Below are 22,051 nucleotides of genomic sequence, written 5' to 3'. Positions count from 1 at the left end.
GGCGATATAAACCCTCAGCAAGCCTATAGAAGGCAGCGCAACCTTGGTAAGTGTTAATTCAGTTTGCACTATTCAAAAAATCAACAAAAAAAAAAGGTAGTTAGTAACACAAATCCGCACGGATGGCCGACGTGAGCGTTGAACACTGTAGTAACGAATCAGCGATTCCGGCCACTGGTTCCTGAATAATAAACCAAACCAGCAGCGATTGTAAGCCTATTACCTTGCGGATAGGTTGACTGAAACAGGAATGAGATCAGTGTTCTGTTCGGTGTTCTAGTTACAATGTGGCTCAATGATACTCTCTCCCAAGTTCAAAATTATGGTCGACGGTCTGGGAGCTACTGAGATTGGTATGCTGCTATGCTCCCTGATTGTAAACCTAGAGCACCGAAAATCGAGACAGTGTGTTTGTTGTTATTACGAGTCTGGATTGCGAGTCTGGAAACGCTGGCGAAGTTGACTGTTGGTGGGCGGCACTTGGCTTAAGGGAAGAAGACTTAAGGGCAAGAATCGCGATAGAGAGTAAAATTAGGGGTATATTATAAGATAGAATTCTAAGTCTACCTCTATAATAGTATTCATATATAATACTAGGATTATGAGTTTAGGAGTTTATCTTAGTACTAGGGGCCTATTATGCCCCCCCCCCCGGGAGCCTATTCTAGTTCCCCTAAATTCTTCTTGCTAAGAGTTAATGCTCTCGATAGCGGCGCGACCGGGGATAAGCATATCCCAGGCAAGACGGGTGAGTAGAGGTGAGGCGGTAGAGTATGCATAAGAAGGCTAGTGAGGATGGGTGAGGTTGAGGTGAAGCGAGGCGAGTAAAGCGGCGATGTGTCACGTGCCGGTGGCTTGGCGTTGATACCCGGTCGATTGAATTGGCTGGAGGAGAGGTAGGGTCTAGAGGACTTGATTTCTAAGAAGCTACGATTTCTACGGAAAGCGATAAGGATCAGAAGACCAAGCGATTTTCGAATCTGGTTTTCGACCTTCAATGTCTGATTTGTGGCACGTGCGCACCCAACCAAAAACCGCCTACATATTATGCCCTCTCTTCCTGTGCCTCTACTTATTATTACTACTTAAAATATTACTCTCTTTTTAATTCTTATTTATATATATATACGAGAGAGGGGTAAGAGAGGGGTAGATGGGGATGGGGGTGGGGGGGGGAGGAGGAGGAGATGGAGGGCGAGTGAAAAGTGAAAAGTGAAAAGTGAAAGTTGAAAAGTGGAAAGCGAAAAGCGAAAATCGAAGAGCGAGCTTTAAGGCATGCGACTCGCGAGGAAAAGGAAGCCCTATAATTATAGGCTACTTATCGCTAAATTTTAGGGCCACAATCACTAAATTATAGGCTATAGGTACTAAAAATTTAGTGCTTTGTAACGTAAATTTTTAGTAAGATCCCCTTGCCCTGCCCTCCCCCTCCCCCCCTTCTCCCCTCTCTTACCCTTATACTTATAAAAAGAGCGAGAAGAATCAAAGAGAGGAAATATTTGAAGTAATAATAGAGGCACAGAGAGAGGGGGCATAATATATAGGCGTCGTGTATAGGTATTTGTGATTTTTGGTGGGGTGCGCACGTGCCACAAATCAGACATTGAAGGTCGAAAACCAGATTCGAAAATCGCTTGGTCTTCTGATCCTTACGGCTTTCCGTAGATTTCAGGGTTCCTTAAATAATCGTCCAAGCCTAGCGCTTCGCTTAGGGCCAAGCTAAACCCTTACAACGTACCCGCAAAGTGAGGTGAGGATTGCCGCGAAACAACAGACGTTCGTACGGATGGTATATTGCACTCTAGGATCTATTGGTCCCTGCGCCAAGATCTTCTGGGATTATTCGAAGAGTCCACACCTCAAATTTCTTCTTCTGCTCGCTGCATGCTGTATGGAGTATTGTCGGTCGAACAGTAGATAACCTTTCAGTAATTCTGCCGCTTCGTAGACCTGGGTCTCCAAAACTTTGAACCCGAATGAACATGAATGTTTGATTGTGGAATGTACTGCAGGGACCAAGGGTGGGCTGGAAAGCGGCCTCCTGAATGGCTGTCTCGCCGAGATCAGCTGGTACGGGCTCCTTTAAGGACGCTACGGCATCTATTATTTTTTTCGCAAAATCAAAATTGCGATATTTTAAAAATGTGAGATTATTAATAATCTAAGTAATTCCTATGGTAGAATATAATTAAAACAGTCGATCTATATGGTGTTTTATCGCATTCCATGGTGGGAATGCAATAGGGTGGGAAAATCAATAAAATGCACGTGACATGCCCCCTTGTAACTACTAGGCCACTGGCATACTTCTTTTATATTTCTGTTCCTTTATTATTATCTTTAATTCCTTAATCTTTTATTATTAATCTCTTCATAATGCCTCGTTTAAGGATTAATATCGACTGCTATTAAGCCCATATCCTTTGTTTAATTGGGCAATAATTATTACATGACGAGATTGTGGAGAGGTTAAAGCACGACTTTAACGTCGATATTTCCCCTAGAACTTTACGTAATAGGCTTTCCGATTGGAAAGCGCCTTCCCAGCATTCGATATTTGAGCCTTCTCCTCAGGTGAAGGCTCTTATCGCCTGGTTCTTTTGTGATATCCATACGACTGATGCCAATATACTTGCTAAACTCCGGAGCTTAGGATACAATATTCCTAATTTACGACTATTACAATATGCTTGCCGAGCTATGGGCCTTTGACGTCGAATGCTTAATTCGTACGTTGAGCTAGAAAAGGAGCAATTGCGCCATATTCTCAAGTAATATATAATCGATAAAGGCCTATAAGGCAATACTAGAAGTTATGGCTGCCGGCTTCTATATACTTATCTCAACTTTCTAGGGGATGGCCAGAAGTTTTCTAGGAATAGAATAGCTTCTGTAATATAGGAACTTGATCCAGAAAGCATATAATATTGCTGGGAAGAGATGAAGGCAGCTAGGGGGGAATATAATATTTATGGGCCGAACTTTGTTTGGTCCATTAATGGCTATTGTAAGGTAAGTACAGTATATACTTAACTTCAAAAATCATTATTTTAATAACTACTAATCCGTTTGCTTAGCTATGATTTTGTGGGATTGAGATATATGCCGGTATTAATGTCTACTTACGGTTTGTACTTTGGATTTATATTAGAATCTCAAATGGCTATACTGTAAGTAGTAGTATTTCCTAATTCGGTACGGATATATCCCCTCGAAAATGCTAATATTTACTTAGTTGTGATCCCGGCTATATAATTCTGTAGTATTGCAGAGAACTAGTTGTTTGAATTGTACTTAATTTAGGCGATAAAACCCCTGAATCTCTATATTATATTCTCCTTTGGCCTGATTAATATTATACTAATATATTTACTTAGTCGTAATCCCGGCTATATAATTCTGTAGTATTACAGAGAACTAGTTATTTGAATTGCACTTAATTTAGGTAATAAAACCCCTGAATCTCTATACCATATTCTCCTTTGGCCTGATTAATATCATACTAATATGTACTTACTTATGCCACCTTCTAGGTTACTATCCTAGTTTAATACCTTGACTTGGTAGACGAAATAGAGGTTATTCCACTCTATATTCGATCGGATAGAGGGTGCGAAACGCCTATAGTTGCAGATACCTATTATATCCTCTATAAAGCAATGTGCCAGATAAGGGGTATTAATCCATATTAGTTCTCAGATCTCTATTAGTTCGGGACTAGTACGGCTAATTAACGTATTGAGGTATAGTAGGGACAAATTACAAAGGTAATTTATCTATACTAATCCCATATAGACTTATTTAATTAGCTAATATTATATAGGGCATACTAAATAAATAGAAGATATTTTTTAAGTAACTATACTCTCAAAGGCTTTACTCTTGTAAGCTTCTCCCCGATTATATAGCTATGCTTTTTGTCTATTTGCCTATTATACAAGAGTAAACTGAGGAGTTTGTTTGGATATGGAATATCTATTTAATTAGGAAATAGCCTAATCGTCTATATATTATTTCTGGTTAATCCTTCCAGAACTATATGTTTTCAGAGCAAATGGGGGTTAGGGACTATAGAATTCCTATTAATATTAATAAACTAAACGAGCTATATAAAGGATATACTAGCTATAATAAAGATATATATTTACCGGAGGTTATACTTAAGTAGTATAAGCAAGAGCTTAAGGATACCGGCTTTATTCTCCTAATTATGGAGTCTATATGTGACTCGAATGGAGATCTGAACTACCTGAGTGCCTATATATATTTAAGGGAATTGATTACCGACTACCTGATTAATACGAAGAATACTCGTCTAAAGCTAGGGCTTTTATTAATACCCAAGGGTATATATGATTAGAATTCATTACCAGAGGTAGCTATGGGACTAGAAGAGGCAAGGCTAAAGGATTATAATAATTAAGATGGTATTTAGTTTGTTAATAAAGGGAGAGATACTAGCTATAGAGATAAAGATCTTATCTATATTGGCTCTGATAACGAAGCGGAGATTGAAAATAATACAGAGGATACTGGATTTACTATAGATGGTATTACTTTTAATAGGGCAAATGGTAATTGGGTTATAAATGGTCAAGAGTATAGGTAGTTTATGGATAATGGATATATATCTGAGCCTGAAGCGGAGGAGGAGGATAATCTAGAAATTCCTCTAGTAAATATTAGACGGTTTACCCGGTAATAGAGAAGCTAAACGGGGATATATTAATATATATCCCAAAGAAAGAACTAGCTAAAAACATTAATATTTGCTAAAGTAATTAAATATAGAAGTTAATAGTAGTCTGTTTAATAAGTCAAATTCATATAGTTATAGGTGGTTTAATGTCAAAAGGTTATATGATTTACCTTCTCAAAAAATCGACCCTTGCCCCTTTATTTTTCATATCCCCTATAATTATATTATTAACTTATCGTTTTAGTAGTAAGGACTTTATAGTATAGATCAAATTCTCCGTTAATACTAGCTTTATTGAATTAATAGTTCTTGAGAACTTTTAAAGTAATTATAAGATATATTTAATGAAAATGTCTCTTTATATATAGAATTTAATTTTCTCTCTTTAATTCCTATAACCCCTTACTAAATATTCTATAGCCCCTAGTATAGGAAACCATGTTTTAAATAATAATAATACTAGGGATAAATAAAATAAATCTAATTTTAATTTATACTAAGGGGTATCCCTTATAGTTCTTGTATTTATTCCTTTTTATATATTGGTAATATGCCACTATTAATAATCTTCGAAATAGGTCCCTAGTATATAAATTATTGAGGGAAAAAGTTATAGGGGTATAGGCTAAAGGATTAAAATAATATTAATATATTATAGTTCTATCCTGCTAATTGTCTTTATACTACCATTTACTAAACTACTAGATTTATTAGCTATACTCTCCTTCTAATATTTGATTATAAATCAAATCCTTATTCTTTTATCCCCAAATATTTATAATGGATAATATTAATCTATAGAACTCTTGTTTTATACGGGAGGCACTATACCCCCCCTCTATAGTAAAGTGTTTACTATATGGTACGATTAACCCTACTGTTCCTTCTCCGGCTCCTATTACTCCTATACCGATTATTATATTAGATAGTATACCATTTTCTAGTCAAACCCAACTTTAAAATACTACCGCCCAATTATTAAGAGATTAAGGGATTAATATCTTAGCTGATTCCTATCCTTTTTACTATTCCCCGGGTATAGATCTCTTAGAGGAGATCCTTGAGGCAGAAGCACGTAAGAGGAGGCAGCAGGCTAAGCTCGAACGTTTAGAGCGATTACGTAGTAATTTCCATTAGGAAGCTTAGGGCGAAAGTATGTATCTGTCTATTTAACTCCTGATATTAATATATTATTTACTAATTTTATTAGGTTCGGCCCAGAAAAGGGGTAAAGCCTTTGGATCTCTTACTCTCGGCCAGGGGGCACGTATAAAGGCCTTTAGTAAGGGTAAATCGACGATTTCTCCCATTCCTATTATCGAAAAATGATATAAGGTCCTTGTTTCTATTATACTACGTATATATGAAATAGAAGAGATCGAGAGTAGCTTTACTGGGAGGAGTATACCTGCTTTAACTATAAAGAAGTTCCTTAGTTTGGAAGAGTACCGGGAGGCTCAAATTATTCAAATTGAGCTATAGAGCATAGAACAGTTTAATACGTACGTAAAGCTTACTTATAGAAATACCACTTTACTAATATTGTTTTTTACTATAGTCAAAAACTGGCATATAAGGAATTCGCTATATATTTAGCCAAGGCTTTTTTATCGTCAATTCCGTTACTTGAAGACTGGGAGCTTAATTAATGGATTACGATCTTAGAATACGCAAATGGAGTCTCTTTTGCAAGTAAAGTAAGCTAGTATTTATTGGTATCCTAATAAAATTAGTACTAATATAATTAGGTTTGGCTAAAGGACAAAAACAAGAGAATTAATTATGTAACTAATCTTATATATAAAGCTGAAAAAGATATTAACGGCTTATTATCTCATTTTAGCCAATTAAATAAGAGTATACCAAAGCATATTTATCTTGTATTTGATTAAGATATTAATAAAATTTAGGAAAGAGATAACGAGATTCAGGATGAGTATAAAAGGAGGGATGGGGAGATGCCTTTACTAAATTATACCCCTTCTTTAGGGGGATCTCCTGATATTATCCCTAATGCGATATCTATATCTACGGCTATATCTATGGTATCTTCTTTACCTGCTTCGACTCCTAATTAATAAATCGAAGCTATATGGGAGAAGGTTTCTCCTGTAGAGAATGGGAATGGGTCAGGTGACGACCTTGATTCGGACGACCTTAATTCGGACGACGATATGCCTATGCTAGAAGCTAGAATTACGGTTTCTCCTGCTCCTGATCCTACTCCTGATCCTGCTTCTATACCTAGTAAGTTAATAGATTTAAATATACTAGTAGATCTGACGTTTTTACCAGTGTTCGCTCCTGCTCCCGCTCTACCCACTTAACGTCCTCTGAAGTCTATATTAAAGAGGAAGCGGGAGGTGATTATATTAAGTAATGACGGTGATAATTCAGATCTTGATAATGGAGAGAAGGAATTACCAGGGGATGGTGATTATAGGCCGGGGAATAGGCCATCAAAACGTAGGGGAAATCGGGGGCAGTTCAAATTAGCGAGGACAGAGTAATATTATTAGGGCATTTGACTATGATATATGGGATTTGTTTATTTGGCCATAATTAGGTGTGTTTTCCATATAAATGCGGCCAAAAAAAAAATCGCGATTCATCAATTTTGATTTTCCAAAAAAAATAATAGATGCCGTAGCGTCGCTAAATCAACCCGTAGCTGGTCTGCTTCCAACCTCCTCAAAGCGACCTCCCAACACTTCTTGACCACTTTTCAAATGTGACGGAAGCTTGTGCGGTGTTACAGCCAAGAAATCGATGACATGAATGAGCAAAAACTGGCTAAAGGAGAACGCAAGGAAAGTATCCACTAGCAATCCCCACTAGGCAGCCATGTCATCAAACTACCCACTCCCATCCAAAGCCTCGTTGGTGCAACAATTCATGGGGAAGACCTTGAAAGACATACCACTCCCTGCCGCTGTGATCGATATCGCTGCCGTAAGGCGGAACTGCCAGCGCATGTCCGATGCTGTGAAAGATCTCGGATTCGATTTTGTTCCACTTGTCAATGTCCACAAGGTAGGACAAGACGTTCCAAATCCATCTAGGACGCTTGAGAAAGCGAATATCAAAGCTCGCGGTATACTGATGGCAAGCAGACAGCAGAAATCGCCCGTCTCCAGATTGGCGATGATCCAGAACAAGCACGGGTCTTCGTGACCAACCTCTCGGAAGCGGAAAATCTCTTGCCTCTTCTCTTGGAATATCAGAAGGAGGGAAAGCAAGTAAATGTGAGGACATGCCCCAGAAGAATGAATAATGAGAGAATTCCGAAGATTTGCTGACAGCTGTAAAGGTTATATATGGTGTACCCGTGTCCCCTTCACAAGTCGAGCGGACCGCGAACATTGCTCGCATCCTCGGAAGAAGAGGAGGTATTATCCGGCTGGTGGTCCAGCATGCATCGCAAATACCACTTTTGCAACAGATATCCCGACTTGCAGGCTATCCAGTGTACGTTTACATCCATGTGGATGTTGATGACGAACCCTGTGGTGTTCGTCCAGGGAGTCAAGCGTTTCAGGATCTCTTCTCTCAGATAGAGCGGATCGTGCTGCAGGAAGGACCGATTTCATTCGTGGGCCCGGGATTCTACTGCCCCCAGGAACACGGGGAGTTTGTCTTAGATCCCAAGGAGTTGTTCAGGCCACTCAACAAGCAGCTGTCCGGCTTGCTAGGGGGCTCGCCAGTCCAAAACCTTAGATTTTCGATCAATGCTACTGCCGCCATCGTACACATCTCCGAGCTGTTAACGGGCGAGCCAGAGGACGACAAAAGAGAAGCGACAGAGGCCTTGCGAGCAACACTGACTGCTATTTCTCAAGCAGACAGTTTTGTCGAGGTCCACGACGGCGATTATACCCTGATGGATCTTAACGCTCTAGCCAGAAAGGAAGTTCTCGGCTTGGGAAAGGCAAGTTCTCGAGATTTGCAATCTGTTGCGCTGACCATCCTCACTGAAGTTTGCTGCATCTATACAAGACGTGAAGAAGGTGGTTTCGTCACAGAGGAAGACGATAGAGGCGAGGCACTTGTTTCCCTCGGAAGTTCCACGTTGGGACCAGAACCTTCCAGGCTGTATGTGGGATATGGTCTCGTGAGCCACTGGAATTTGGCACCTGAACTTTGGGACTTTATCGACGGCTTCAGCAGCTTCCACCTATCTCGCGTAACACCAGAGTGCAGTGTGTTGAAGTGGGACGGCCCTCCAGAATTGGTGCCACAACTTCAGTCCGGCCAAAGACTACGGGTATACCCAAATGATGCTGCCAAAGCTAGTCAGGAATTTGGGTGGTATTTCGTGATAAACTCAAGTAAAGTAGGGAGAGAAGATGAGATAGTCGACATTTTTGTGAGATGGAGATGATGAAAACCCATTTCTCAACAGCTCCAAATGGTGTTCGGAGTGAAGAATCGAATGGGGAAACCAAGAAATGTGGGTGAGAACAGCAGCGATTGGCCAGTTGTGCCCAGGTGCTCTAGTAGAACCTTGAAGTAGAGACTGCCAGGCTAGCGATTGGGATTTGTTGCATATCGCCTGAATCTCCCATATGCTCTGGCACATTGAAGGTGTCTTGGAAGTGGAGATTGAGTCTCAGCAATTAGGATATTGTTGCAGATTTCCTCGGAAGAAAGCATCGAACTACTCCCCCTAACCTAGCAGAAGATCGCGCCAATTCTGGCGCTCGAGGTATTTTTCAGCGTCTTCGCGATTTGCAATCGAATTAGGCAGGTCGGCCACTTGAAGTATATCGACGGTACCCGGGAGGCCACCATTACTCCGTCTCAAGAGATTCTGTATTTCGTGGATGTTGTTATTCTCGAGGATCGTAGCCGAATGCCGGAAACGATGAAAACCACCCAAGCCGGAGCCAGTCGCCAAGTGTCCGCGGGCGACATGGGCGTAGTTTAGATTCAGCAACGTGCTGATATCCATGAGTATGATATCTCTATCTATGTTAAAATCGATGATTCCCTCGTCAATTTGTGGATTGCGAAGTTCAAGCACACGACGATGGTCCACCGAGGATCGAGTTTGCATGTTGGCGAATCGAAGCGTATTGGGGAAACGACGGTGGTTAGGTTGCAAGATTATTGGTTCGCATTCATGGATGCTCGGGTGGTAGTCGATTATGGACTGTCGGGTGAAGTGACTTGGTATCGTGGGGCAATGAACCCATTGCTGCGTCGAATTCGAGCTGGACTTGGATTATGCGGGGTCCGTTCGCCATATAGCCTGCTGCGTTTGCCCAGATCATTCTCCGTAATTCAGGAGGAAGTTGGGGAAAGTGGGTAAAGCGCAGACGAAGGGGACTAAAAAAGCCACCACGAATCTGAAGAATTCCAGATGCACTGCAATTTTAACGTAGATGGAGAGAGTCCTGCTGGAGATAGATAAATAATCTTTTTGCGGGATCCTGTGAGGTGTCCCAATATTCATGCTTGTACACTCTTAGATATCAAGTCTCTTCGTTATCAAAACGATATCTTTCTGTTCAACCTCAAACCTCATATTGGCTCTCCACCCCCACATTTCGTCTGAGATGTGCATACTTCTCCTCCTCTTCTACGCTAAAATTGCAGTGCATTTGGTGCCCAACAATCCAATCAAGCTCCGTATGCGTGCGACCAATCAACAAGAAGTGCACTGCAATTTTAGCCAACCGAAGAGGCTTGAAAGTAGTGCTGCGTATCCTCCTCTTCCTTCTTCGACTCAGGGGAAGGAGCATTGGATCGAATCCCATTTGGGCGGGAAGCTCTAGAGTTTCGTTCGAAGTCCATATCCAAAATACAGAAGGGAAAAAATTGTTTTACAAATCACAGCGGTGGTCACAGAGGAAATTCTGATTAGTGAAGTAGACGATCTGGAAGCCTTGCCCTTTCCCATGAATTGGAAGACCACAGGGATTCCGAATGCATCCGTCGTGGAAAAGGGAAGTGACAGGAAACGTCACTTCAGAATTAGCTGACTTCTGCAAATCAAGAGCAAACCTCTGTCGTGAGTCGGGATGTTTGAGATAACTCGAGGCTTTGCTTTATTCCTTCAAAATATTGACTGAAAAGAGCGATGCGGACTTTGAGTGGACTCTTTCATTCAGTTGATTCTGGAGTACAACACCGTCCGACGTTGGATCCAATAACAAAGAAGCCGTTATTTTAACTATTCCTCGAGAGTGCCCCTGATACAACCCTCTAATATCCCTTTGACCCTCTAACACTAGAGGCATAGCACGCAGCGTCCACGCTTTAACTTGGATCCATAGATCCTCTACATGTCGCTTGATTGGGTACCACAAGTATTTTTGTTTGAGCCTGATCGCCATCGGTTAGGCGCACAGCTCAAGCATCCTAGACTGCCGAGAACCCTTTTATTGATGCTGAATGCCACACTCATTCATCGAGAATTTCGGTGTTAAGCGAGGGTTCCAAGAAAAGGGGGCCTTGCATCCTTGGGATTTTCAATACCCTGAATTCGGCCGAGTGGCAGAGTTCACAGCTCAAGTAAGCCCCCCACCGCCGTAAAACCCCTCCTCCCTCTCTTCACCGACACCCTCATCCTCCCACCCCACCCCAAAAACATCCCTAAAACACTTCCTCGACTGCTCACACACCCCCGTAAGACTCTTATTCCCGCCTCCCCAATCCCCAAACTCCCAGCTATTACAAGCAACCTGCACCATCTGTCCCCAAACCACCCTCTCGACATCCATGCCGAACATTTCCCTGCTCTTCTCTTCACTGCCCCATTTTCTCGCTGTCTCGATCTTTTTGAGGGCGTTGAGTTTCGGCCACCAGGAGGCGTGGATGAAGAATGGCCTTGCGTTGGAGGGATCATATTGAACCACAGCCGAGCCGCCAGCCGCCCGGATACCAAGGTTCATAGGTGGAGACTCAACCGTGTAGAATGTGCTATTTAGCACCAGTGCGGCAGGGGCGAACGTATCTTTATCCCCTTCCCCCGGCCCACCCTGTGAGATTATGCGGTAGAAATACTCGCTATATACGTTATAATACGCAGCGAGGAGGAGTGTCTTTGTATGGTGTTTCTTCGAGACGAGGATCTGCCCTGCTTCGATCGTTGGCCGTGTGCGGATGATAGCGGGATCGAGGCCCGTAATAGTAGAGAAGTAAGGGGAGGCAGTGGAAGTCCAGTAATCGGGCCAGAGGACCAGATGATGTGTTGTAAATGGTTCGGTAAGGAATAGGTCTTCAGGTGGATAGATAGGGAAGTTATCTGCGTCGAGGAATAGGAGATCTTCGAAGGAGGAGAAGAGCATGGCGAAGATTTTCAGCTGGTAGGTTTTGATGGTAAAAGTATGTGGAGTGTCGATGAGGAGGTCTGAGAGAATGATGCATTTTGCATTTAGGGATGGCAGGGCGGAGTCGCAGAGGGGCTCGTATTCGGAGGGTGTGGTGAGGAAGACTTCGATCGGCAGGGTGGAGCCGCTTCGTCGGAGCATGAGGATGCTTATGATCAGGACAGGGAAATAGGAGCCTCCTGCTGAGGTCACAATGCCTTTGGTTCCCTTTTCATATTCGAGGTTGGGCGCTTTGATGGTCAGAAGGTCTACGAACAGCGAATGAGAGTCGTGCATAGACTCAAGGTCCGAGTCGTTCATGTTCAATAGGTTCGGAAACGAGAATTCATCTATCAACCATGATTCCCCTGATCGAAGTTTCCAGTGACTATCATAGAATCGATTTTGTGCAACTGCGTTTCGTGGAGGACGTTCTGGCGGAGAGCATTTTGGCGCAGCAGCTGCTAGCAGTGGAGCGAATGAAGACCAGAACTTCGAAGGTTTGGAAGACCATAAGGAGAGGGCCTTGAACTTGGGAATCAATCCTGGAATAGAATTAAATGTATGGTAATAACTGAATGTAATTCCAAATATAACGAAAATTGAAAGGGGCAAATAGATTCGGGAGCGCTGGGTCGTGACAAAATGAGATTGAAGTTGCATTTTCAAAGAATTGAGTGAAATTTTACAGCTTTGCCATCGTTTGGCTTGAGAGGGATCTCAAATAGAGAGAATTGAAAAGGTTATGAACAATAAGTAGATTATTATAGGTACGTCGTCGCTTTGACGGGTCGTCGTTTCAGTGGATACCCCACGCCAGCGAGACGCGTGGCGACCTTGCGATCCGAGGTGTAGCCAGCTGGAAATAGTTTAGAGTTTCTCCAATGAAACAACAAGCATAAATACTCCGTAAACTTAAGCGCTTCTTCGGGACAAGAAATTGTAGACCGAGGCGAAGCTTTCCATAGCGTGCGCTACTTCGTGAGAGCCGCAGCCTAACGTGGCACAGAATCCGGGGAGCATCGGACGACGGGACTTGGCTCCAGGGCTAGCAAAATGGTTGGATGAACCCCCATCACTGGATCCATGTATTCTCGCGAGATCAATGATTGATCATTTGGATGCTGTTGTCCTTGATCCAGCTCAACGTAACACTATAGACGAGCCTTGGCCCGCATCCCTTCCTCCAACGCCTTCCGACTCTCTTCAAAAATATCATACCTACTCCAATTAGCCTTCCATCCTCCCCCTTTCAAGGAAAACAAAATCCACTCACTGATACAAAAACCTCAAATGCCCTTCCCCATCTCTAATTCCCGCCCTTTTAAGCACCTGTCCCCATTTCGTTTTCTCCAACCTCTCCTCATCACCAAACATTATCCCACTACCCGCCTGCACAATCGCCATCCTCTCCTTTCTCAATTCCTCAAACATTGCCAACCTCTCCTCCACCTGTCTCTCTCTTTTCCCTTTCAAACTATCACTATGCAGGAAAATCGCAAGTGCGCATATGTCTTCTAGAGATTGCGTGCCGCCCTGGCCGGTAGTGGGCAGCATAGAGTGCGCAGCGTCGCCGATGAGGACAGCGCGCCCTTTGTGTAGGTGTGCGAGGGGAGTAGAGTAGTAGACTGGCCAGTCGGAGACTCGCTCTGCTTTTCTGTTTGAGTTTGTCAGTATGGCATTCAGTTGCGGAAATCGAAGGAGAAGAACAACAAACCGCAGAGCAGCAAGTATACTGGGATGGTAGTCCGAGAAGGTGTGGAGCATCTTTTGCTTAACTTTCACTGGATCTGTTTCTGCTTCTTGTTAATGGATATAAATGTGACTGAAGGAAGTGTAAACTCACCTGGGCCCTGATCTTCATCAAGAGAGATATTATAACCCGCTTCCAGGTCTTGCAGGAAACCACTGTTTCCATCAGCTCTGACCCCTCTGAAGCTCCTTCGAAGCGAGAACTTACTCCCTTCCCTCAAACCAGCTCAAAATCCTTGTCCCTTTCCGGAAAATAGCAAACTTCGAGGTTGTCAAAGACAGCACAGGCCACTGCCTCTTATTATCGACCAAAGTTTCCGTTGGTACGATGGCGCGGAAAATGCGATATGGTGCTGGGCGTAATGTATCTAGTTCTTTGAATGCTGCTTTCACGAGTGACTGCTTTCACGATTAGCTTTCAATGGAAGATCCAAGACGGGCTGAAGGAGGGTGCTTACCCGTTCTCCGTCAGCTCCGATAACTAAGTCGCCAGAAATAGACGATCCATTTGTGAGAACAACGGTCGCGTTGTTGATATCCTGTACACTTTAAAGTATGTCCCTGGTACGGAAGGGAGGACCTACCACAGTCGCAACCTCAGATCCAAGGAGAAGTTTGGGTGACTTGTATTCACTAGATTGTAACATACATAATCTCAAAAGTTCGCTGTGGAGATCTGGACGATAGAATGTCATTGCTCCACTGGAATTCTGTGAGGTAACTGAATCAGTCTGGATATTATATCTGTCATGCGAGGTCATACCTTTGATTGAGACCGAACATCGACATGGTGGTTGCATTCCAAAGTCTGGCCGTCATACGTTGCAACCTACTCTCGCAATCAGTACCCCAACACCTCCATTGCCATCTAGGCAACACCCACAAAATTAGTATGCGAAGGCCTCCCTCTGGCAAAGTCGAATCCTATCAAGAAAGTATTGGTTAATGATGATATTCTGCTCTCAATGCAAGATTCTCAGTCCTCACCTAACGAACTCAATACACTGACGCCGGTTGGGCCAATGGCAATCATAAACCCAGCTTCGAGCTTGAATTTTGACTTCTCCAATACCTAGAAACGGATCAGGATTTCGATCTTTCGGAACTCGAATGTACAAGTTCACAGTAACATTGTGCCCTGCACGACTAAGAGAAACCGCGGCCGCCAGGCCAGCAATGCCAGCCCCGACAACGATGATGTCTAATTCTATTTTCGCCATTGGAAATCTGCTAAAGAAGGAAGAAGGAGAAGGAGAATGAAATGAAAAGAATGAAAAGAATGAAAAGAATGAAACCCGACGAAATTGAGAGATGGATTTGAATACGAGCTGTTTTCGTTTGGAAAAGAGACTGCTGTCGGCCGCTGAAAAACGCTTGATTCGCTGTGGCTGCGGAATATCCCAAATTCGCCTCCCCCGTCTTACATGTATCTGGCTAGTTGGGTGAGACGCGAACTGATACGTGATCAATTTTGTCAATTGTTGAAGTTAGCTCCTTCACGTGGATCAGGGAGGAGAGGCCATATCTGGTCATTACGTAATTCATGCTTGATTCGTAAATCGTTGCATGGAAATAACTGAATGCATTCAAATGAGCTTTTGAGGCACGAATCATATCTACTTTAACTCTACAAAGCCAATTAGTTGAAGTCAAGGTTCCGGGTTCAAAGTTTGACTTTGCCAATTTTGCTTGCAGGGACGATGATCAAGTGCTTGTTGACTGGTGTCAGCGGTTCTTTGCCTTTGAGCACGGCGTCGATGTTTCTCATTGCCAGCTCCTCGAATCCAATGTGACTGCGACAATCAGTAATCAAGTCCTGGTATGGGATTTACGTACTTACGTTTCCAGAGTACCTCCAGCATTGTGTGCTGTGAGGTTAACCTCCCTCAACCTCTTCAACCTTTCGCTGACCTTCGGCTCGTTCTCATGGACATCTAAGCCCACACCAACCAGAGTCCCATCCTCAACTGCATCAGCCAAAGCCTCCTCATCAACGAGGACACCTCGAGCAATATTCACAAACCTACTCCCCTTCTTCATCTTTGAGAGTCGTTCCTTGGTTATGAGCTTCCTGCCATCTGGGCTAGCAGGTGTTGCAAGAACCACACAATCGCTAATCGCAAGCATAGCGTCAACGTCCGTGAAGAATTCCGCTTCGATCTCAGCCTCTTTGGATTTGGATTTGCGAATAACATCGAAGTACTTGATTTTCATTCCAAATGCCAGGTAAGCTTTCCGCGCGATTTCAAACCCGATGTTGCCGAGTCCGATAACACCGAGGTTATTGCCACGAGGATTGTGAGAGAGGGCTGCGGTGTTCTGATGACAATACGTGAAGTCTGTTGCTGATGAGCGAGCAGCGGTCGTGCACCAATTGAGGTTGCGGAATGTCGCCAAGATGAGGAAGATTGCGAAGTCCGCAACGGCTTCGGTGGAAGCTAATGCGCTGGACGATGTTAGAAATGGATAGAACCAATCCAAGATGTTAGGTGGCACCTGTTGCAGTACACAATCCCTAGCGAAATCTGTGTCAGCTTTGCATCTGGAAGATTTGGGGACAAGAAGGTACCTCTCTCGGCCAAAATATCAACATCAGCCCAATCGAAGCCAGCGCCAGCAGAGGCAAAGATCTTGCACGATTTGGGGATCAATGGGATCATTTCTTTGTCCCAACGACCCATCTCACCCCCTGTATTCCAAAAGGGACGAAATATCGCAGAGAAGTTGCCCCACTTTCCTTCCTTCAGCCCTTTCATGAATGCATCTCGTTGACGTTCTTCTAACGAAGGACGAAGGACGGTGAAATCTTTCGAGAATATGTCGTAGAATGCTGTGTTCCACTTGACAGGATCGCCAATGTGGAGGACGATCGGTTTAGAGCCCGAAGTGGATGCCATGGTGGTACGAAGTGACTTAAGTACAGGAGCGGTGAGTATCTCGAGATGCAGAAGAGCTCAGTTGAAGTGGAAAACGATGAGTACTCAAGACCAAATGTGCTCGAGAAGGGGAACGAAGAGCTTTTCTACAGGCAGTTCACTTGCTGTCTGTCCCTCTCACGCGACCACGAGAGGCGTTCAATGGCTGAGATGAGAGGTTGAGGTTCTCTCCGGCTAACGGCTTGCCCAGCGATCTTGCATATGCAGCCATCCTTGCCTTTTAAGTTCTTCCATAAAAGGGAAATTTCCCCGTCCAACTTTGGAAATATCACGAAACCCATTCTCAAACGGCTTTGAAGAGAGGAAATGAGGAAATTTTGGATGGGAGAAATGATGTTACATGAGCTAAGCCCACAGTAGCGTGGTGTCTGGGGAAGGGGAGGCACGTTCGTAACGACCATCCACCGAATGGTGGGCGAATACCAGGTTACCAGCATGTGAGGTCTGCAGGAATGAGGAGACGTCGTTTCCTCCAGCCTTCACCATCGCAACCCTCAATCGCATTCTGCGGCACTTCACTTCACTCCGCAAATCGAGCACCATGTCGGCCAAGGAAGCTACTCCAGAAGCTGCTCCGAAGGCAGGACTGCCAACCCTTCACCACCTCTCTGTTCGCTGCCCCACCCGTTCCCGTCGCAGCAGTTAATTCTTCTCACAGGACTCGCAATCACAAAGCATTGTCTGGCTCCTCGAAGAGGTCGATGTCGAATACAATCTGGTCCTCTACAAACGAGATCAAGGCCATCGTGCGCCACCTGAACTTCTCGATGTCCAACAGCTTGGAAAGTCTCCTGTCTTCGTCGCGGCAGACGGTCGAACCATCATCGAACGCAGCGCCATCTCCGCATACATCCTCAAGACCTACGATACGACTGGCAAGCACGCGCCAAGCGATTGGGTCAAGGATGAAATCTTGAACTCCTATGCGGGCGCCAGTTTGGGCCCATTGACAACAGTCGAGCTGATGTTTGATCTGGCTGCGAAACACACCCCATGGCCGCTCGTGTATATCGCACGAGCTTTCCGCAAAGGCATACAGAAGAACTTCACGACAGGTGAGTTCAAGAAGAGCATGGCGTTCTTGGAGGGCGAATTGAGCGATAACGAGTGGTTCAATGGCAAGGAGTTTGGGAGAGCGGATATCATGTTGAGTTTTCCAATCGACTACATACATATGAGGAAGTGGGCAGACTTAGAGAAGGATCATCCTAAGATTTCGGCTTGGAGGCAGAGAGTTTGGGAGCGGCCAGCTTGGAAGAGGGGGTTGGAGAAAGGTAACGGATATGATCTTACGCTGTTTTAAGAGGATGATTCCGGCCAACAGTCCTCTCGACATTGACATTTGGGTCCATCCCTACTTTACCTCCTCAGCAAGCAATAATACCCACACCTAAATTTTTAAGTTCTTGTTCCAGCAGAAGAAGATGCCATGGTCGTGAGCGATGGAGAGATGTTATAGAAATGGGCAAGGCGAGACAGGAGAGGAATATAGTAGTAGGGAGTATCCCTTCTCGAGTTGAGTTCAGCCGGTACAATTTCCGTCAATCGCTACTGCATTTTCAATTGTCCGAATTTGACATTTCCAATACTCGTTGGACTTATTTTCTTATTCAATCTGTATATTTGAATGCATCGAGCGTTATTGCGAGTAAACGATTGCTTTAGCCGGGTTCAGAAGACTTTGTCTCTCTCTGGCATTCCTGAGCTCTGCAATAACCATTTCTTCCCCAACATTTTTCGTCTGGTTCCAACTACCCTATCCCAATTGCTCGTAATCGGTGGGCCACAGCGGTGGCCTCGTGATGGAGACAAAGAAATTTCGAGACTTTTGTTAATTGAGAGCACTCTCGGGGAAAATCCTTCAAATTAGTACAGTACATCTCATTTTCTTCTCACATCACTCATCGCTGTCCGCTATACCTGCAAAATATAAGTATTAATCATGTCTGCCACGACATCCATCAAGCGGAAGATCCGCTTCCAAGTAGCCTCCGACCTCTACGAGCACGACGGCCCCTACAACATATCCGACATCGCCAAGCTCCCTCGGCGTCGGCTGCCCCCTCCTCGCCGGATACAGGGTCCACAATCCGCCAGAAAGACACCTAGTACCGCTCGCCCCCAACTTTCGGGGCTACTTCGACTTCCTGCGCGCATGTGCCAGAAGTTCAATCGCGTAATAGCAGTCCTCAAACATTGTACCCATCAGCCATGAAATCATGCCCTGCTATCTTTGCCAGCATTCTGAACAATAAGACGCATATTTATAGCAGGGTGGTCTATTCATGGACGCGCGACGTCCCAGTCTGCTTTACCCCATCTCTCGTGGAAATGTTGCGGTCTGGCACGAGACAGCCTTTGAGGTCGTTGTTGCCGTCGATTTTGGGGTGTACGCTCTGGTCTCATCACCGCGAGGATCATATTAAACATAATGTTGCGAGCTTTGATAGTGCTATAGTCGGGAAAAACACGGAGACGACTTAACGCAACGCTCGTCATAGAAAGGACTTGGACTGGCTTAAACTTGAGATTGGGAGAATTCGTATAGTGGAAAAAGATCCCGAGAGGGTGCTTATCGTCATAACGCATTATGTACCGTGTATAATTCCTACATCGAAGCCGGATCGGGATGGTGTTGGGCAATATTGGTCTTAGGCGCAGGTTGATATTTTATGGGGAGAGGGAATGAACGGGCGCGGGATGGGGAATGTTTGTGTTTTTGGACATACGCATTGGTCAGCTAACTTTGTTCAACATGAGGTCAGGGTATATAGTAATCAGATGGGACGGCGATGAGACTCGAGATCCTTCATCAAAAGAAGGCTTCTGCATCCAGCCGAGGGAGTGGAGGAATTGGAGTGTACCTCGCAAGAAGATTGGAGGGACGTCTAAGTTTTACACTTTTCTCTCTACTGTTAAGGCTGATAACTAGATGAGAAAGAAAAAAATCGATCCGCTGTCCAGAACGATGGTTAGGAGAGGCCAGTGCCTCATGCCTGTTTTGACGGCAGCATTTCGAACAAGGAGGTGGTGAATCATGGAACTCGAGCGTTTTGTTGCACATCGCTTCAATGTTCCAAGGTTTCTGGTATATTGAGAGACTTCTTGGAAGTCAAGGGTGAATCTGTGTTAAGCTTTTGTTGCATAAATTCTCGAGGTTAATTTGATACAATAATATCGAGGACCACTTAATATTCACATCAGTTCCACATATCATTGAGCATAAAGCACGGGCGGTCAGAAGAGAAGTGTTGCTGCGGTATATATAAACACAGGTCCACAGCTATGTTAATTATATATCTATATCCTTCCTACTCACCGCCCAAGCGCAAGATGGTCTTTCATCACAGAATAAGCTCGTAATAAAGCCTTGGGCATAGATCTACTTACTACCTCTCCCCTTTATATATCTGTATACTTTATATCGTTGGATTCTAAATCTAGGATAATTCCGAGGTATCTGGGGTATGTTTTGGGCTGAATAACCCTCTCGACGCCATTCGTCGGTCCCAGGTCTACTGCTCTCGTCTTGGCTCTAATATGCCTCCTATCTCCTTTGTAGATAAAGCAGATGACTTCGTATTTGGCGGTGGCGAAGACCGAAGTGTATTTCTTGGCCCACTCGTCTGCTTTTGCATGCAGCATCTCGAGCTTTCGGACCGTTGATTCTGTGGATGATCTTCCTACAAGGAGTGTTAGAATCGGTTGCAGTTGAAGTCCGAAGGTTTGTTTTAAATAAAACGTACTCGAGCTCCCGCTTAAATGCACGCCCCGCTTAAATGCACGCGCCCCCACCAACTTTTTTCCTCACTCTCACCTACTTCTAAATTAAATTATTAATTAACCACAAGACCAATTAGCTTGAAATCAAAAATAGAGATAGATTAATAGCTAATAAATAATATCCCAAATTAATTAGACCCCTTCTCAAAAATCACCCGTAGTTTTATCGTACGCCCCCAGGAGCTCTGTTTTACCGGTGTTTCTAGGACCCCCCTATTAATATTACTATTAATAAAGGAAATAACCTTCTTTTTGAGAACTAGTACTTTTCTAGGTTTCGCAGGAGTCTTAATTCTTACTAGAAGAGCCTTTGGAACCTTCTTTTGCTTAGCTTTCTTCTCTTTTTGAGCTTGTAATTTAGCCTTCTCCTTAATTCTCACTTTATTAATATTCTCCCCCCTTACTACTACTTATAGAGCCTTCTCTGCCTTCTCAGCTTCGTTCTTTTGCTTTTTAAGAGCTTTGGCAGCCTTTTTAGTATTAATTCGTATCCGTTCAGATTTCGCAAATACCTCTTTTTTAGTAAAAAGCTCCTGTATACATCAAATATTATTTATAGAGAAGAGTATTAGCTTCATATACTTCTCTTCCAAGATATTTAGCTGCTTCCCATAAGCCTTACTCTTTTTTTTGTCCTTTAATACCTCAAGTAACCCTTCTTTTATATATCTATCAAGTACGGCTTATATAGCTAGCTCTTTATTAGCTCTAAAGAGCTTCTCAAGCTTTGCTTGGGACGGATTTTTGCGAAAGTTAGCTTGGAAGTATCGAATCGATTTCGCAGATTATAGAGTCTTTAATTATTAAATTAATAAAGGTATAGGTTAAATGGCCTCTGGGAAAATAATTAGATAGTAAATAATCTTTAAAACAAGAATAGGATTATATGGCTAAATACCAGGCTTTGCAAATACCTTCTAAATATTCTCTATAGTAAAGGTACTATTCCAGGCTAGATAAAATAGCTTTAGGAATTATTTCTTCTTTATTAACGAGTAGCCAAGGCTTTATTCTTGCTATTTATTAAGTTTCTTTGAGTATATAAAGAATAAAAGACCAAAAAGTATTATATCTAAAGGTTAAAATCAATATATTAAGTAAGGAAGTAAAATAAGAAGTATAATATAAAGGTTCTAATATTTATTAATAAATATTATATTTATATAGCTTAAATAGCTATTAATAATTAAAAGGCGCTTTATATAAGGAGAAGAAGGTTATATGGCTAGTTTAAAGACTTTAGTAAGCTATTAAAGCCCTTATATATTATTACTTTATCTATTACTTAATATACTAAAAAAGAAGTTGTTTTACTCTTATAAATCTTATATCTAGGTATTTCGTAAATTAAATAATTTACTAGTATATAATAGGATTATAGGAACCCTTTTTCTAATTATAAAAATATATACTAAACAAGTAATAAATTCGTGATTTTTATTATAAGCAGCTTACTTAACTCTCTCTAATTTATATACCTCTTTAGATATAATTTGCTTTATTACTTATATAACTCTAATTAAGAAGCCCTTTTCGTCCTAATTATATATATTATTAGCCGTAATATA

General features: G+C 43.1%; 6 protein-coding genes across 6 annotated transcripts; 2 read left to right on the top strand and 4 right to left on the bottom strand.

Annotated features, from left to right (window-relative positions):
- Positions 1-7,543: 7,543 nt before the first annotated feature.
- K444DRAFT_543023 (uncharacterized protein) lies at positions 7,544-9,080 on the top strand (the record flags this gene model as incomplete). Its single annotated transcript, XM_024875931.1, has 3 exons — positions 7,544-7,732; positions 7,813-7,944; positions 8,010-9,080. 3 exons carry the CDS (start codon positions 7,544-7,546, stop codon positions 9,078-9,080), a joined length of 1,392 nt encoding a protein of 463 aa, XP_024729682.1.
- Positions 9,081-11,283: 2,203 nt separating this feature from the next.
- K444DRAFT_572247 (glycosyltransferase family 71 protein) lies at positions 11,284-12,633 on the bottom strand (the record flags this gene model as incomplete). Its single annotated transcript, XM_024877351.1, has 1 exon — positions 11,284-12,633. A coding segment is annotated over exon 1 (1,050 nt), but the record flags the coding sequence as incomplete, so codon positions are not given.
- Positions 12,634-12,782: 149 nt separating this feature from the next.
- Positions 12,783-14,691, bottom strand: K444DRAFT_619487 (FAD/NAD(P)-binding domain-containing protein). Its single transcript, XM_024881525.1, has 8 exons — positions 14,528-14,691; positions 14,349-14,474; positions 14,223-14,303; positions 13,973-14,163; positions 13,859-13,920; positions 13,730-13,808; positions 13,289-13,669; positions 12,783-13,233 (listed from the first exon to the last, which is right to left on the bottom strand). The coding sequence occupies exons 2-8, from the start codon at positions 14,457-14,459 to the stop codon at positions 13,167-13,169; spliced, it is 972 nt and encodes a 323-aa protein (XP_024729680.1). The 5' UTR covers positions 14,460-14,474; positions 14,528-14,691; the 3' UTR covers positions 12,783-13,166.
- A 598-nt stretch (positions 14,692-15,289) lies between these two features.
- Positions 15,290-16,909, bottom strand: K444DRAFT_619485 (D-isomer-specific 2-hydroxyacid dehydrogenase-like protein). Its single transcript, XM_024881524.1, has 4 exons — positions 16,334-16,909; positions 16,261-16,279; positions 15,605-16,210; positions 15,290-15,557 (listed from the first exon to the last, which is right to left on the bottom strand). The coding sequence occupies exons 1-4, from the start codon at positions 16,659-16,661 to the stop codon at positions 15,428-15,430; spliced, it is 1,083 nt and encodes a 360-aa protein (XP_024729679.1). The 5' UTR covers positions 16,662-16,909; the 3' UTR covers positions 15,290-15,427.
- A 310-nt stretch (positions 16,910-17,219) lies between these two features.
- On the top strand, positions 17,220-18,426 carry K444DRAFT_619482 (glutathione S-transferase). Its single transcript, XM_024881523.1, has 2 exons — positions 17,220-17,310; positions 17,359-18,426. Exons 1-2 carry the CDS (start codon positions 17,242-17,244, stop codon positions 18,001-18,003), a joined length of 714 nt encoding a protein of 237 aa, XP_024729678.1. The 5' UTR covers positions 17,220-17,241; the 3' UTR covers positions 18,004-18,426.
- A 1,539-nt stretch (positions 18,427-19,965) lies between these two features.
- On the bottom strand, positions 19,966-20,390 carry K444DRAFT_191019 (uncharacterized protein). Its single transcript, XM_024870919.1, has one exon. It carries the CDS (start codon positions 20,343-20,345, stop codon positions 20,103-20,105), a length of 243 nt encoding a protein of 80 aa, XP_024729677.1. The 5' UTR covers positions 20,346-20,390; the 3' UTR covers positions 19,966-20,102.
- Between the last annotated feature and the right edge of the window lie 1,661 nt (positions 20,391-22,051).

The sequence above is a fragment of the Hyaloscypha bicolor genome, assembly GCF_002865645.1.
Source record: "Hyaloscypha bicolor E unplaced genomic scaffold K444scaffold_165, whole genome shotgun sequence".
Classification (NCBI taxonomy): domain Eukaryota; kingdom Fungi; phylum Ascomycota; class Leotiomycetes; order Helotiales; family Hyaloscyphaceae; genus Hyaloscypha; species Hyaloscypha bicolor.
This window is presented reverse-complemented; position numbering and strand designations above follow the sequence as displayed.